Here is a 12,881-nt window from a genome sequence, read left to right as displayed (position 1 = left end):
TTTGTTTGTTTGTTTGTTTGAGACAAAACTTTCTTAAGTAGCTAAATTGCCCAAGCTGCGTTCAAACTTATGATCCTCCTGACTCAGCCTTCCAGAGTATTGGTATTACAGGTGTCGAAGTTCTCTTTATCTCAATCAGCCAGAGAGAAAGCTACATGGCAAGAGTACCGGGCCCACTCTCCTGGCTCCCACCCAGGTATGTGACGCCCCAGCACCTGCTGCAGACAAACCTTGTCGTGGATCAGTGATGCCGCAGCTGTTTGCACAGCAGGTGGTGCTGACCCAGAGCTTGGAGTTGGGGGCATAGGTCAGGGTGCTGATGCCTTCCCGGCACTGCCCAGGGGCCACGCAAGACCCATTCTCCACCACAGTCCCATTTTCTGGGGATAGAGGTCAGTAGCAGACGTTAGGGCCCCATCCCAAGCTGTCCTGGCCCCTGCCCCTCTGTGGTGACCCTAAAAAGTTACTGTAGGGCTCTATAAGCACCCAGTCCAGCACCCCACACTTCACAGCAGCACCCAGTTGAGTTGTGAGGCCAGATGTGCAGCCTCCAGGGCGCTGGGCCGCCCTGACCCCCACCCCTGCCCGCTCCCTTCTCTTCCCACTGCCCTCCCTGTCGCATCTCCCACCCAGCTGCATCTGGCTGAACAGGCAGGAGTCCTGGGCCGAAGGACAGGTGATGTTCCTGCAGTGGGATGGCGAGGAGCAGGCTGGACAGGTCTTGGAGGTCCCTGTGGGGACAGAGGAGGGAGCAGACCCTGTGGTTTGAGGAGGGAGCAAAAAGAACTCATGTACACACATGCACACACACATGTGCTCACGCATGCACACACACACGGGGTTCAAGAACAGGATTAGGGGCCACCATGGGAGGGAGGGTGGTTGGAAGATCACGGAACATTTCCGGGAGGAGTGGGGCCGGCATCCGGTGGGTAGCTCCCCTCTGCAAAAGTGTGGAAGCGGGGCCCTTGGGCTCTCTGAGAGGCAGCGGCTGGATCCCCATCTAACCCGCAAGCTCACCAGCCAACCTCATGCTGCCAAAGCCCGGAACTGAACAAGCGAAGATGGAACCACCCTTCCCGGCCATCCCGCATCCCGCCTCTTGGAAGAAACCTCCTCCTCTCACACCTTCCTCTTCCAGATGAGGAAACTGAGGCCAGAAGGCTCAAGGCAGCTGTGTTGAACCTATGGCATGCGTGTCCCAGCTGGCTCACTGTTATCACAGAAAGCTCTAAAAGGTTTGCCATCACTGGCCTAGGGTCTCACTCAAGATCACACAGGGAGGTCTTGGCTGGGATTGAAGCTGCTTAATTCCCCACCCACGCCAAAGACTGCAGAATTAAAGTCAACATGAAAACAGGCAGGCAAGGTCAAAGACCCATACTAATAATTGTTCCTGGTATCTGTAAGAGCTCACCCTCATACAGGGCGACCACCAGGCTCCTCAGACATATTCACTCAATAAACACCAGTTTATTATCATCTTCATTTCACAGAGGGGACAATTGAAGCACAGAGTAGTTAAGTTACTTGCCTGGAGTCACACAGTTAAAAAGTGGCCGAGCTGGGATTTGATCCCAGGCATCCCAGCTCCAGAACCCCGCCCTTTCTATACCACTCTGCTGCCGCCTCTGCTGTCCACAGCCGGGTGGAAGGGCCTGGAGTGCACACTCTGAAGCCAACTCTCACCACCCAGGGAACTTTGGGCTGATCTTCCCCCTCTCTGAGGGACCACAAGCCTCACCTTCTGGCGCGACCAGCGCCCCCAGGAGGAGCATCAGGGCAGAGAGGAGCCGGAGCATGATGCAGGTTGGAGAGGAGGAAGCAGCAATACACAGTGCCCTGGCCTTTTATCCAAGGGCCTCGCCAGGGTGGCAACCCCAGGAGAGGGTGAACAAATAGCCTGGGCAGATAGCGGCCCCACCCAGCGTCCTGGCCCCCAGGAGACCTGGTATGAGGGACAGGGCATGGAGAACATCAAAGCGGGGGAACTGCAATCCCGGCTACTCAGGAGAAGGAGGCAGGAAAATCCCAGCCTGGGAAACTTAGCAAAACCCTGTCTCGGAATTTAAAACTTGCTTAAAGGGCTGGGGGTGTAGCTCAGAGGTGGAGGGCTTACTTACCACGCATGAGGCCCTGGGTTCAATCCCCAGTAGTAAAAATGGGGAAACTGAGTTGTGTGGGGCATGAGGAAGAAAAGAAGCCCAAGGCTACTTACTGAGACCAAAGAAGGACATATAGACATATTATTATTATTATTATTATTATTATTATTATTACCACCATTACCATTAATAGGTTGCCCGGTAACGCCACGCAGATGTCATCTAACAAGTTCCACCCAACAGTACCACAGGTTGAGCATCCTTAATGCACAAATAAAAAATCAAAAATCCAGAACTTCTAGAGCACTGATATGATACCACAAGCAGAAAATTCCATCCCACAAAACTTTGTTTCATAAGCCAGGTATGGCAGCACACGCCTGTAACCCCAGCACTCAGGAGGCTGAGGCAGGGTGAATTTGAGGCCAGCCTACACTACATAGTCAGTTCAAGGCCAGCCTGAGCTGCATAGTGAGACCCTGCCCCAAAAAATCAAAATCAAAAACAAAAGAAAACCAAAAAAATCAAAATCAAAACCACTTTGTTGGGCCAGGGATATAGCTCAGAGGCACAGTGCCTGCCTGGCAAGAGCAAGGTCCTGAGTTTGATTCCCGGTTCCAAAAGTATATATAAAAATAAATAAAAATTTAAAAATAAACCACTTTGTTTCATGCAAAAAAATCATTTTAAAATATTGTGTAAGATTACCTTCATACGGCAAACAAAAAAGATTACCTTCACATTATGTGTATCTAAAGCCTAAATGAATTTTTTATTGAGACTTGAGTTTCATCTAAAATTCCAAAAATATGTAAAACCTGAAACAGGATGCTGGCATGATCATATTTGAACCCTAGGCCAGGTGTGGTGGCACATGCCTATAGTCCCAGCACTCGGGAGGCTGAGGCAGGAGGATCGTTGTGAGTTTGAGACCAGCCTGGGCTTCAAAGTGAGCTCAAGGCCAGCCTGAACTGCATAGCAAGACCCTGTCTCAAAAAGACCAAAAAAACCAGATTTGAACCCTAGTCTTTCTGAATTGACCACTTGCTTTACCAGGAGGGAAATAGACCCGCCTTGGCTGGTGAGACTTGCATGGCCCTCCTGCCCCCATCCGCTGCTGGACACCCTTGATTTTCCCATCTGTTTAGTGGGGATGAGGTCCGTGGAAGACCTTCTAGTGCTGGTGCTGGGCATGTTTCTGTAGAAGCCACCTCTTCCCGAGCTTGTTCAAAGGGCTGCCTGAGCTGGGCATGGTAGTGCTTGCCTGAAATCCCAGCACTCTAGGGAAGATGGCAAATTTGAGCCCAGCCTAGTCAGCTTAGTGACCTAGTTAGACCTTTTTTTCAAAATTTTAAAAGGGCTGGGGACATAGATCAGTGCGAAAGTCCTAGGTTCAAACCCCAGCCCACAAATAAAATAGTAAATTTTTAAAAGTAAGGGGGAGTGGCCTAGGTGAGAGGACTGGGTCAGTTCTCCTCCGAGGCATAACTTTGGCGCTGCCCCTTCCCCTAGTTAGAGCCACAGGGTTTCCATCTGCACGACCTGTAGCCCAGGGCCCAAGTTCCAGCAAGCACTAGATAAACAGTGACTTGAAGTTGGGCAGATTCACTGTAGTTATGTTCGGATTTCAAGGGAACCAGTGCAGGTCTTAGAGGCAGAGGAATAGCTTGGATCCAGACAGGCTGGATTTGCATTCTTGTTCTGTTACCTACTGAGATGAGCGGCCTTGGGCCAGGCACATTATCTACCTGAGCTTCAGTTTTCTGGTTTCAAAAGAGGGCAGCTCGCAGGACCTCCATGAGTGCCTGTTGTGAGGATTAAATGAGTTGATGTACTTGAAGTGCTTGATGTTGGAGAGCTTGAAATAGTAGGCACCAGGGCTGGAGATGTAGCTCGGTGTTAGGGCCCTTGCTTGGCCTGTGCCAGACTCTCGGGTTTGACCCCAAGCTTTGCAAGATAAAAATAAAAACAAGGAGCGCTACACTGTGTGTCATGGTGCACTCCTGTAATTCCAGCACTCTGGAAGGCTGAGGCAGGGGGATCACAATTTAGTGAGATTCTGTCTCGAAATAAAAAATAAAAAGGCCTGAGGATACAGGTCAGTGCAAAGTCCCTGGGGTCAATCCCCAGTACCAAAATAAATAAATCAAAAGAGTAAGATAGATCTTTTGCAAATGGGAAAGGGATCAAGAGTTAGAGGGAGAAGGGAGGAAGGAAAGGATGAGGGGACACAAAAAGAATTGAGATGTGAGCCAGGCGTGGTGGCGCATGCCTGTAATTCCAGCACTTGGGAGGCTGAGGCAGGAGGATCGTTGCGAGTTCAAGCCCAGTCTGGGCTACAAAGTGAGCTCAAGGTCAGCCTGAACTGCAGAGCGAGACCCTGTCTCAAAAAGACAAAAAAATAAAAAATTGAGATGTGTTATGTTCATGTACCGACTCCCCAAGAGGAATGTAATCATTACATACTGCAAACATGTACTAATAAAAGTGAAAACAAAAACCCACAGCAGCAAAAACACCACCAACAAGAAACCTGCAGATGCTAGCTGCTGCTATCACTGTCATTATCACAATTATTTAGCAACATAAATAAGACCAGTAAGGAGCAGGATGAGGTTGGCCTCTCCCTGTGACTCAGAGGAGAGATCCAAGAAAGAGAAAGGACAAGTCCGAGGTCCCTCACAAGGCATGGGGCTTTCCGGCTCCGGGCAGGACCCCTCATCAGTGTGTACAATCAGAGTTTGCTTTGCCAGTTACCAACCCTGAGGGAGAGATAGGAGCCTGGGAGCGGGAACCACTTTCCTTGATGGGTGCCGTGACCGTAAGAAGCTTAGGGACTTAGCTCAACCCCTTCGCAGGCAGACCCAGAGCCCTCCACTTGGGAAAGATGGGAAGGAAGAGCGAGTCCTCGGAGCAGAAGGAAGCAGCTCGAGGCAGTTTTGTGACGAGAAGCCAGTGTCCTGGGAGGTTATCTGTCCGCACTGGGGCTGGGTAAGCAGCCCTGCACTGCACAAACAAGACCTGTGGGACAAAGAGTGAAGAGTGAGTAGGCAGCGGAGGGACGTGTCCCTGCCCTTCTTGTGAACCTGGAGGCAAGGGGACGTCAGGGGGAGAGTTACTTAATGCATGTAGAAACAAGTAGGGACTCATGCCCCGCTTCAGTGGCAAACCTCTGAGTTCTCTACACACCGTTCCGCCCCTAGACTTCCCCACTTACCTGTGATGTAACCTGAGTTACATAAAGCGTTTCCTCTTTCTTTTTTCCGCTGAAGACACGCATCTCTTGTAGGGCCAGGCATCTTCCCATCGCTTGGCATTACAAACTATCTGCAAAGAAAAATTTTGTGCCCCGTCTCATTTCACATGCGCACCAAGTTCCCAAAAGTGGTAAGTAGTTTGGCTGTGTCAAAAAGCTTTTCTACGTTTGTAATTTTGAGAGCAATTGCAAAATCGCCCTCCATAGAGCTGTACCAGTTTACATCCTGTGAAGCACTAGGCCAGTTCTTCCTGAGCCTTGCCAACTCCACACATCCCCAAAGTGATTACTGACTTCTTTGGACCTGGGAGATGTAAAGGGAGAGGAAGATTCTACAGCCCTCTGGGTGGTTCCTTTGGAAATGGCGCGACAAACCAGGCATGGTGGAGCACAGTTGAAATCCCAGCACCCAGGAGGCTGAGACAGGAGGGTTGCCGCTGTTCAAGGCCAGCTTAGACTACAGAGTGAGACGCTGTCTCAAAAAGAAAGAAATGGCTCATCAGTTAAATGTATTACAGGTCCTTCTTGCCTCGAATCAAGAATTGAACAAGGCAAGCTAAAAACTGTGCCAAAACTTTATTTGAAAAGTGAGGGGTGAAGGGGTAAGGGAAAAACTGGCTCTGCAGAGCAGAAATTGGTCTGAACAAAAGAGAAAAAATAAGTGGCTGGGGATTTAGCTCAGCGGCACAGTGCCTGCCTGGCAAGAGCAAGGTCGAGAGTTCAATTCCTGGTACCAGAAAAAAAACAAAAAAAAAAAAAGAGAGAGAAAAAATAAAAGTACACTCAGGTCTAGAAAACACAGAGTGAGCTACCATGAAGAGTCGTGATACCAGACTCTTCGCTGTGTCTCTGTCCTCACCTGAGAGTTCTACATCAGGTGTCCTGGGGAATTATTAGCACGGTCCTAAGGTCTTATAATTGATTGGTCTCCTTTATTTTCCAGCCAGATTTGCCACGCTCTACCTCCGAGCTCACTTCCAACTAGAAAGAGGTGGAATCTATTTCTCATCTTCTCCTTGAACCTGAGTGGGTCTCATAACTGGCTTGGGCCACTAGAATGTGACAGAAAGGATGTCACATGAGTTCCAAGCAGACAGAGGCCTCAGCAAATGACAGAAGTCTCAACTTCCTCCTCCGGAAACTTTTCAGTACTAGATGATCCAGCCCAGGCCACCTCCTGCAGGACGGAAACCAGCAGGCTTCTGTGAGAGCCCCGGGAACCCCAGCCGCCGAGGCCAGGAGCCCACACATGTGATGGAGGTCATGTCTTAATCCAGGCGGCCATAACAAAAGTCCATGAACTGTGTGTCTTGTAAGGGACAGCCATGTACTGCTTACTGTTCTGGGAATGCAGAAGTCCAGGTTCCAGGCACCAGGAGATTCAGTGTCTGGAGAGGTCTGTTTTCTGGCCCTAGAAGGCATCTTCCTGCGGCACCTCACACCAGGCAGGGCAAAGCGTTAGACAGGGTCTCGTTAAATTGTCTAGGCTGAGCTTGAACTCACGATTCTCGTCTCTCAGTCTCCCAGAGTACTGGGGCTCCAGGTGTGCATCACCATGCCCGGCTTCCCTGAGTCTTTTTTTGTAAGGTGACTAAGCCCATTTATAAGAGCTCTTCCCTCATGACCTGATCACCTCGCCCAAAGGCCACCCCCTAACACCATCACACTGGGGATTAGGATTTCAAAACCTGAGCTCTGCGGGGGACCGAAATGTTCAGACCGCAATACCGTCTAAATCTAACTAAGCTTGGCCAAAGCAGCCTGAGCCAGAGCAGCCTGGCCCTCCAGATGAGATATTTGGGGCGTTTTTTCAGCATTGGTGGGGACAGGGCCTGATGCATGCTAAGCAAGTGCTCTACCACTGAGCTATACCCCTAGCCCATAAATACTTATGGTTTTAAGCCCTAAGTTTTGGGGTGGTGGTAACAGCAGAAGTCAACCGAAGCAAATAATATTTTAGCATCTTTTGTTTTGTTTTTTTGAGACAGGGTCTTGCTATGGAGTCCAGGCTGGCTTGAACTCACTATGCAGCCCACACAGGTTGGCCTCGAACTTACAGCGATCCTCTTGCCCCAGCCTCTCAAGTGCTGGGATTATAGGTATGCGCCACCATGCCTAGCTGATGTCATTCTCATAAGAGCATTTGTGCTTTCTCTCCTGTCCTTTTGGAATTTTTTTTTTTTTTGGTTTTTTTTTTTTCCGGTACCGGGAATTGAACTCACGACCTTGCGCTTGCCAGGCAGGCGCTGTGCCGCTGAGCTAAATCCCCAGCCCCTGAATTCTCTTTTTTATTGATTCCTAGAAGCCCTATTAACTTCCTGTGGCTGTTGGGATACAGTCTGAACACTAGGTGTTCAGACAAAGAAAAGTGTTGTTTACCAGCCTGGAGTAGAAGTCCCAGATTCAGCGTGTCAAGTCTGCAGGACTGTGCTCCCTGCAGACCCTGGAGGGGAGTCCTCCGGCTTCTTCCCGGCTTGTGGGAGGCTGCCAGTGACTTTGGCATCCTTGGCTTGCAGTTGCATGACTCCAGTCTCTGCCTTTGTCATTCCAGCCTTCTCTCTGGGTTTCTGTCATCACACGGCCACCTTCTTACCAGGACACCAGTCACGGTGGATGAGTAGCCCACCTCATCCCAGTATGACCTCACCTTAACTAGTTGCATCTGCAACAACGTTATTTCCAAATATGGCTGTGTTCTGAGTTCTGGGGTTACGACTTCACCCTGTCTTTGGGGGGCAAACACAATGCACTCATAGCAGGAGCTCTTGTATGTTGGGAGCAGTGGCCCTGGTTGAGCCTGTCTCCCGCACTCTCTCACCCTCTCTGCCTCTCCTCGGGCTGGGGGAGCCCCTGAAACCCATGTGCCTGGCACGCAGCCCTGCAGGCACACACAAGCCAGGTGAGGCCCCAGATGAGTCACCAGGAGGAAGGAAGGGACATTCCACATTCCACTTTTCTCGAAGTGCCCTGGTCCTGACACCTGCCGGAACCTTGCAGGGGTGTGTCACTTGAAGGAAACACAGGAGTCAGACAGAGACAGAGACAGAAGCGGAGAAAAAGAAATAGTCACTGAGAGAAACAGAAAAAAGGGAGAAGCAAAAAGGACAGAAAGAGGCAAAAAAAAATTAAAAACACACACAGTGTAGACAGAGATAAAGGGATGGAGCCAGAGAGAGAGATGGGCACCCAGAGAGAGAGAGGGACGGAAACAAAGAAAAATAACCAAGTGGAGAGAGAGAATAAAAGACAAAGACAGAGACACAGAAGAGGAGCGAGATGGACGTTTCAGGAGACCAGAGCTGTCCCTGGGAGGATGCAGGGGCTTCGAAACACTTCCTTTGTTCTTTAAATAAAAGAGGAAATTGGTCCCACAGCCATGAGGTCATTCCACCAGGAAGTGGCAGCACCAGATCATGGTTCATGGAGCCCTCAAAAGCCTCCCACCCACCCCAGCCCATCTTTCAGATGGGGGCACCAGTGATTAATGTAGTGGAGCCATTCTCAGAGCCACCGAGGGGCAAATGGCTGAGCTGGGATTCAAACCTGCTTGAATCATTCCCTTAACATTCTTTTCTTTTCCACTACAGGAGATTAAACCCAGGGCCTCAGGCATGCTAGGCAAGCACTCTACCACTGAACTACGTTCCCAGCTCTTTATTTTTTATTTTGAAACAGGTCTCACTGAGTGACCCAGGCTAGCCTCAAACTTTTGAATCTCCTGCCTCAGCTCCCCCTAGTAGCTGGGATTACAGGACACCTGGCTTCAACATCTCTATTTCTTTTCACCCACCTCATTTGCATCTTGTTCAGGCGTCACAGCAAACTCCAAAGGGGCTCATCTGGGTTCCAGATGAGGAATTGGAGGTTCAGCTCAGAGGACTGTGTTGGCTCTGGGTGACCCAACCAGGGAGTGATCCGCCCCAGCAGCCATCTGCTTGACAACTGCTAACTTCAGACTCCAGAACACAACCCCAACCCCCTTGTCATGCCAGGAAGTGAAAATGAAGAGCCAGAGTTGGGTTCAAAACAATGATCACCACAGCTACCATTTTACTGAGCACGTACTATGCCCCAGGCACTGTGGAAGAAGTCAGAGGTACATTCTTTTCTCCCTCCAGAGTATCCGACCTGGGAAAGAGAAACTTACAATCTCTACTTTCCAGATAAGGAGCTTGGAATACAGAATCGGTGAGTCACTGGAACTCAAACCCTCACAATCTGAGGCCGCCTCCCAGAGTCAAACATTTGTGCCACACCAAGAAGACTTCTTTGAGACTTTTCTCACCTTATCTGAAAATGATTAGCTTAAGGTTTCAACAGATTAGTAAGAATGAAAGTAGTAAAATCATTGTTGTAGGAGGAGCTATTCCTTATGCATCATCTTCTGTATGAGTCACACTGACCTCCCTGCAGTTCCTAGAAGTCATTCAACACATTCCCACCTCAAGCCCTTTGTAAAGGCTGTTCCATGTCCCAGGAAAGCTTTCCCTACACATTTACCTGACTTCCTTCCTCCATGCTTATGGAATCTCCATAGACTGCCCCACTAAACACAGCTCACATCACACTTGCACCCTCTCATCTCCTCCAAGACGTGCCTGGTTTCCCCATTTTGCCTAGTCTCAGACCATGAAAGTTTAGATCACAAACCCAGCCCACTGTCAGCACAACGGTGGGGACTTTGCTTTGTTTCTTGCTGTGTCCCCAGCTCCTGGAGGCGGGGGGAGTGGCACAAAGTGGGTCCTTGGCAAATGTACCAGGAATTTGTTGATCCCTCCATGTGGGCCTGACTCTATTCTGGGCCTTTTTCCATGTTCAATTGCTCTTGCTGGCCAGATGCATCATAAAACGGAAGACTTATTTTATCCTCTGCATCCTATATTCCTTTATTATTATTTTTACATATTGGACATTTTTAGGAACAATGGAAGTGTAAAAAGAATGGCAAAAGAGCCCCTCATCTACTTGTGAATGTGGTATAATTAATATAGTTGGTTGTTTTGCCTTTGTTTTCTGCTGAAGTATTTTTAAAGTAAATACGGCAGACATTGATGGCATCCACCCATAAATACTTCAGTGAGGATCTTAAAAAAAAAGAACAATTTCTCCACATAACCACAAAATCTTGTTCATAAGAGCGATATCTACTTTTTTTTTTGTCTAAAATGAAGATAAATGGCAGACATTATGTCATTCCACATCCAAATCTTTCTGAGTCCCTCTCTGAAAGATAAAGGCATTTTCCACACGTGACCACAACACCACCATCCCCCGCAACAGAGCTAACAACTCCCGACACCATCGAACAGTCAGCCACGTTCAGTCTCCCAGGAGGACAAGTTTTTATCCTCATTTTTCACCTGAGAAGAGTCATTGTCCAAGGAAGTCCCACGGCAGGAAGAGGAAGAACTGGGATTTGAACCTAGGCAGTCTGATGACAGAGCCGTGACCGCTGTCGTGAGTCAGGGCCCAGCCAGCTCGGGTCCTTCCTGCGTGGCGGCCGCGCCCTGGCCGGAGAAGTTTTGCAGGCGGGGAGGAGGGAGGCCGGTGGGGGAGGAGGGGGCGGCGCCCACGCATCTGCGGCTGACTGGCTCTTGAGCAACGCGGCGGGGAGGAGCCCCGGGCCACAAAACTGCCTCCTTCCCCGCGAGGGGAGCAGAGGAGAAGAGAGGAACCGGGTCGGACCGGGCCGGGAGCATGGACCGCCCCCTGCAGCTGCTGCTGTGCGTTCTGATCTGCACCCCAGGTAAGGGTCGGGGTGAGCGCCTGCGCTGGAAAAGGGGGGACAGGGTCTGGTGAGTAGGTGGAGGGGATTCGGTCCCCAGCACCTCTCCCCCATCAAGCAATCGTCCTCGCACCTTCTCCTGCAGACGCGCGGCGCAGGCCCTGGCCCACGGTGGGCCAGGAAAGACTAGTTGGGGAAGACTAACTGGGAAAGACTAGTCGAGAAAGACTGGCTGGGTCAGACTAGCGGGAAACACTATTTGGGCAAAGGCGTTAACAAGGGCGATCCTTTAGCGGGTGCCCTTTTGCTGCTCGATGCTATTGCCAAACTCTTAGAGCTATTATTATTAATCCTTTTCATGGAGGACGCTGAGGCACAGAGACGTTGAGTAACGGCTCTGAAATCCCCAGCCAGTTCTTGACTAAGTGGGGTTCTGACCCCGCCAGGCGCCCCAGGATCCCCTTTAGAGAAATAAGGGGGCAGCGCTCCGTTTTGCAAAGAGCCTAAGGAAAGTTGGGCCGAGCATCTCGGAGGACACTTCCCTTTCACCATCCCCTCGCCGAAGCGATCATTTCACCTGCTTCCCCCGGAAAATATGGGGAAGTGGGTTTGAGAAATGAGAAGAAATGGAGAAAGAACTGAGTGAGGTCAGGCACGGCGGGGGGTGGCGGGGCGGCGGTGAATAATTCAGCCCTGGGGACCTGACCAGGAATGAGTAATGATCAGAGTCTAGGGGGAAAGGTACGTCCGGGAAGCCTGGCGGGAGGGGCTGGGGCTGGAGAGGGGCCGGTGTTACAACTTCGGAGAGGAGCAGGACCCACCTAGAGCTCGGGGAATGGGCTGGGGGCGGGGCTAGATTATTAAAGAACGGGGCGGAGTCGGGGCGGAGATAGAACGTGGGGGCGGAGCCAGGGGCGGCTTTATAACCTCGGGATCGGCCTGGAGGGCCGGGCTAGGACTTTAGAGAGGAACCGCAGGCCGAGCTAGACTATGGGGTGGGCCTAGGGGCGGGGCAATTTTTAGGTGAGGTGGGGGGACTGAGGCTAGGACTTTAAAGAGGAGGAGCCAAGGACAGGGCTAGGATGTCCGGGCGGAGGGGAGAGAAAGTAGCTGAGCGACTAGAGGGCGGGACTCGAACCTGGCGCGTCTTGGGCGGCGAGAGACCTAGAGCGAGGCTGGGTTCGCTGGGATTCGCTCCGCACAGCCGATGGGCGGGACTAGTGTCCCCGGAAACCACAGGGCTGGGGGAGACCCTGGGGGAGTGGGAGAGAACCTGGGGGTGTGGGGAGGCGGCTACGGGAGCGCACCGGCAGCAGAGCTATAACCTAACCTAAAGACCGGCGGGGCAGTGAGGAGAGAACGCTCCTAGCAGAGTTTAAGAGAGGAACTGGGGTCGAGTGAGACGGCTAAAATCGGACGGGATCAGAGTTGATTGTGAGGGCGGGGATAAGACTTCAGGATGCGTGAATGGATTTACAGGGAACGGGCCAGGGCGGAACTTGGGGAGCGCCTGTGGGCAGAGATAGAACGCGGGACCACAAGCCCGAACCCAGAGTTGGAGCCGAGAGGCAGGAGCGGACAGCGGACCGGGCCTGGAGCCGGTCCCGGTAAGGGGATCGGAGCGGGACGGAGAGGGTCCTGGCGCGCGTTAACTGACCAGGTCTCCTCTCCCCTTCCCCTCTCCTCCAGTCTCCTGGGCTCTGCTCTGCTTGCAGTGTGTGAAGAGTGGGCCCTGCCAGCCGGAGGTGTGTGCCTCTGGCGAGGACCTCTGCAGGACCACGGTCATTAATGTATG

The 12,881-nt window shown here is 51.3% G+C and overlaps 2 protein-coding genes across 4 annotated transcripts in view; one reads left to right on the top strand and one right to left on the bottom strand.

Moving 5' to 3' along the window:
* LOC102018034 overlaps nucleotides 1–10,906 on the bottom strand; it is a gene marked incomplete in the record, with an annotated part of 29,559 nt that extends 18,653 nt beyond the window's left edge. Inside the window, 6 exon segments of one of the 3 annotated variants that reach the window (XM_013508757.1) lie at nucleotides 231–380; nucleotides 630–731; nucleotides 4,867–5,126; nucleotides 5,323–5,432; nucleotides 7,741–8,083; nucleotides 9,152–10,906. In XM_013508757.1, the coding sequence (XP_013364211.1) occupies nucleotides 231–380; nucleotides 630–639 (160 nt within the window). 3 annotated transcript variants of the gene reach the window in all.
* An 81-nt stretch (nucleotides 10,907–10,987) lies between these two features.
* Nucleotides 10,988–12,881, top strand: part of Plaur (plasminogen activator, urokinase receptor) — a gene marked incomplete in the record, with an annotated part of 14,891 nt that continues 12,997 nt past the window's right edge. The window contains 2 exon segments of the mRNA XM_013508758.1: nucleotides 10,988–11,107; nucleotides 12,776–12,881. Of these exon segments, the coding sequence (XP_013364212.1) occupies nucleotides 11,059–11,107; nucleotides 12,776–12,881 (155 nt within the window).

The sequence above is a fragment of the Chinchilla lanigera genome, unplaced genomic scaffold, assembly GCF_000276665.1.
Source record: "Chinchilla lanigera isolate Chin_1 unplaced genomic scaffold, ChiLan1.0 scaffold00154, whole genome shotgun sequence".
NCBI classification, from domain to species: Eukaryota; Metazoa; Chordata; class Mammalia; order Rodentia; family Chinchillidae; genus Chinchilla; species Chinchilla lanigera.
Note: the sequence above shows the minus strand (reverse complement) of the source record. Positions and strands in the feature narration are given on the sequence as shown.